This window comes from Mandrillus leucophaeus, unplaced genomic scaffold (genome assembly GCF_000951045.1).
Source record: "Mandrillus leucophaeus isolate KB7577 unplaced genomic scaffold, Mleu.le_1.0 Scaffold565, whole genome shotgun sequence".
Classification (NCBI taxonomy): domain Eukaryota; kingdom Metazoa; phylum Chordata; class Mammalia; order Primates; family Cercopithecidae; genus Mandrillus; species Mandrillus leucophaeus.
In genome coordinates, this window is record NW_012106086.1 from 1,685,731 (window position 1) to 1,687,916 (window position 2,186).

At 50.6% G+C, this 2,186-nt stretch overlaps 1 protein-coding gene across 1 annotated transcript in view; it reads right to left on the reverse strand.

The window, feature by feature from the left end:
• The window catches only part of SERHL2 (serine hydrolase-like 2), a gene marked incomplete at its 5' end in the record, with an annotated part of 21,863 nt that extends 20,694 nt beyond the window's left edge, over positions 1-1,169 (reverse strand). Inside the window, one exon of the mRNA XM_011998291.1 lies at positions 1,090-1,169. Coding sequence (XP_011853681.1) covers positions 1,090-1,169 — 80 coding nt within the window. The remainder of the gene's footprint in view (positions 1-1,089) is intronic.
• Between the last annotated feature and the right edge of the window lie 1,017 nt (positions 1,170-2,186).

The following is a 2,186-nucleotide window of genomic DNA, read 5'->3' on the forward strand; positions in this document are numbered from 1 at the left end:
AGCCCGCATAGCACTTTCTAAGGCACTTCATCCTTTGCCTGTTGACTGCTTCTCTCCTCTGCTAGACTTCAGCTTCCATGAGGACAAACAGTTTGGTCTGCCTTGTTCACAGCTGTATCCTCAGGACCAAGAACTGTGCCTGCCACATAGGAGGGGCTCCCAAAGTGCTTGCTGAATGAATAGACAGGTGTTTACCTCTGGGTGAGGTCCAGGAGGAGCTGGAGAGGGTTCAAAGGAACGGGTGCTGTGCCATTGTTTTAGCGGTGTGATGGGTGCACAGGTTATTACTGTTATTAACATTATTATTTTATTATTTAAACATACATATATGGGCTGGGCACCGTGTTTTGTGCCTGTAATCCCAGCATTCCGGGAGGCCGAGGCGGATGGATCACTTGAAGCCAGGAGTTTGAGACCAGCCTGGCCAACATGGTGAAACGCCATCCGTACTAAAAGTACAAAAAAATTAGCCAGGTGTCATGGCGGGCACCTGTAGTCCCAGCTACTCGGGAGGCTGAGGCATGAGAATGGCCTGAACCAGGGAGGCAGAGGTTGTGGTGAGCTGAGATGGTGCCACTGCACTCCAGCCTGGGTGACAGAGCAAGACTCTGTCTCAAAAAATTAAACAAACCAAAAACACTAAACTATACATATATGATACACCAACAAGATTTGTATGGGGGGGCCTAAACCACCTGATTTTCAAGTTCACATGGAAAAATTACACAGGCAAGAATAGCAGGAGGTCAGGCACCTGTAATTCCAGCACTTTGGGAGGCCGAAGTGGGAGGATCACTTGAGACCAGCCTGGGTAATGAAGCAAGACCCCATCTCTACACAAAAAACTAAAAGATTAGCGGAGCATAGTGGCACACGCCTGTAGTTTCAGCTACTGGGAAGACTGAAGTGGGAGGGTTGAGCCAGGGAGGCAGAGGCTGCAGTGAGCCGAGAGATCCTGCCAGTATCCTGCCTAGTATCTTAGTATCCTGCCTAGTGCTTAGTATCCCGCCTAGTCTAGGGCAAGTCTTTGACATCCTCGGTAAGAACAGTGACAAATATACAACGGCCTTGGACAGCGGAGTGCCTTACCTGTGGCCACCTTTGTGGTTCCTCTTTGCAAGAGGAGCTCCCCGCACTCCTCATTCAAGTGGCTATTGCTCTTCAGTAACCTGGGAGAGACAGAAGGATGCTGGGTGCCTGGAGGCCAATAAAGAGGAGGTCAGAGGACATCAGATGAAAAGGAGAGGAGGGCCAGGGATGGTGGCTCGTGCCTGTAATCCCAGCACTTTGGGAGGCTGAGATGGACGGATCACCTGAGGTCAGGAGTTCGAGACCAGCCTGGCCAACATGGTAAAACCCCATCTCTACTAAAAATATAAAACTTAGCTAGACATGGTGGCGTGTGCCTATAATCCAAGCTACTTGGGAGGCTGAGGCATGAGAATCACTTGAACCCAGGAGGCAGAGGTTGCAGTGAGCTGAGATTGTGGCACTGCACTCCAGCTTGGGGAACAGAGCGAGATTTGGTCTCCAAAAAAAAAAAAAAAAAGGGGAGAGAAGAGCAGCGAAAGGGAGGAAAGGGAGGTCACCCACAAAGGGTGTATATGTCCCATGTGTTTTTTTTTTTTGAGACAGAGTCTCACTCTGTCACCCAGGGTGGAGTACAATGGTGTGATCTCAGCTCACTGCAAGCTCCACCTCCTGGGTTCACGCCATTCTCATGCCTCAGCCTCCTGAGTAGCTGGGACTACAGGTGCCCACTACCACCATGCCCAGCTAATTTTTTGTATTTTTAGTAGAGACGGGGTTTCACCGTGTCAGCCAGGATGGTATCGATCTCCTGACCTCGTGGTCCGCCTGCATCGGACTCCCAAAGTGGTGGGATTACAGGCGTGAGCCATCGCACCCAGCCCTTGTTTTCTTTTTAATGGAGACAGGGTAACACTCTGTCTAGCCTGTACTCAGGCTAGGGTACAGTGACATGATCATGGCTCTCCGCAGCCTCAACCTCCTGGGGCTGCACAATCCTCCCAACTAAGGCTGCCAAGTAGCTGGGACCACAGGCGTGTGCCACCGTGACCAGCTAATTTTTTTGTTTATTTTTTTGACATAGGGTTTCACTGTGTCGCTAAGGCTGGTCTGTACTCCTGGGCTCAAGCTGTCTTCCACCTCAGCTTCCCAGTGTG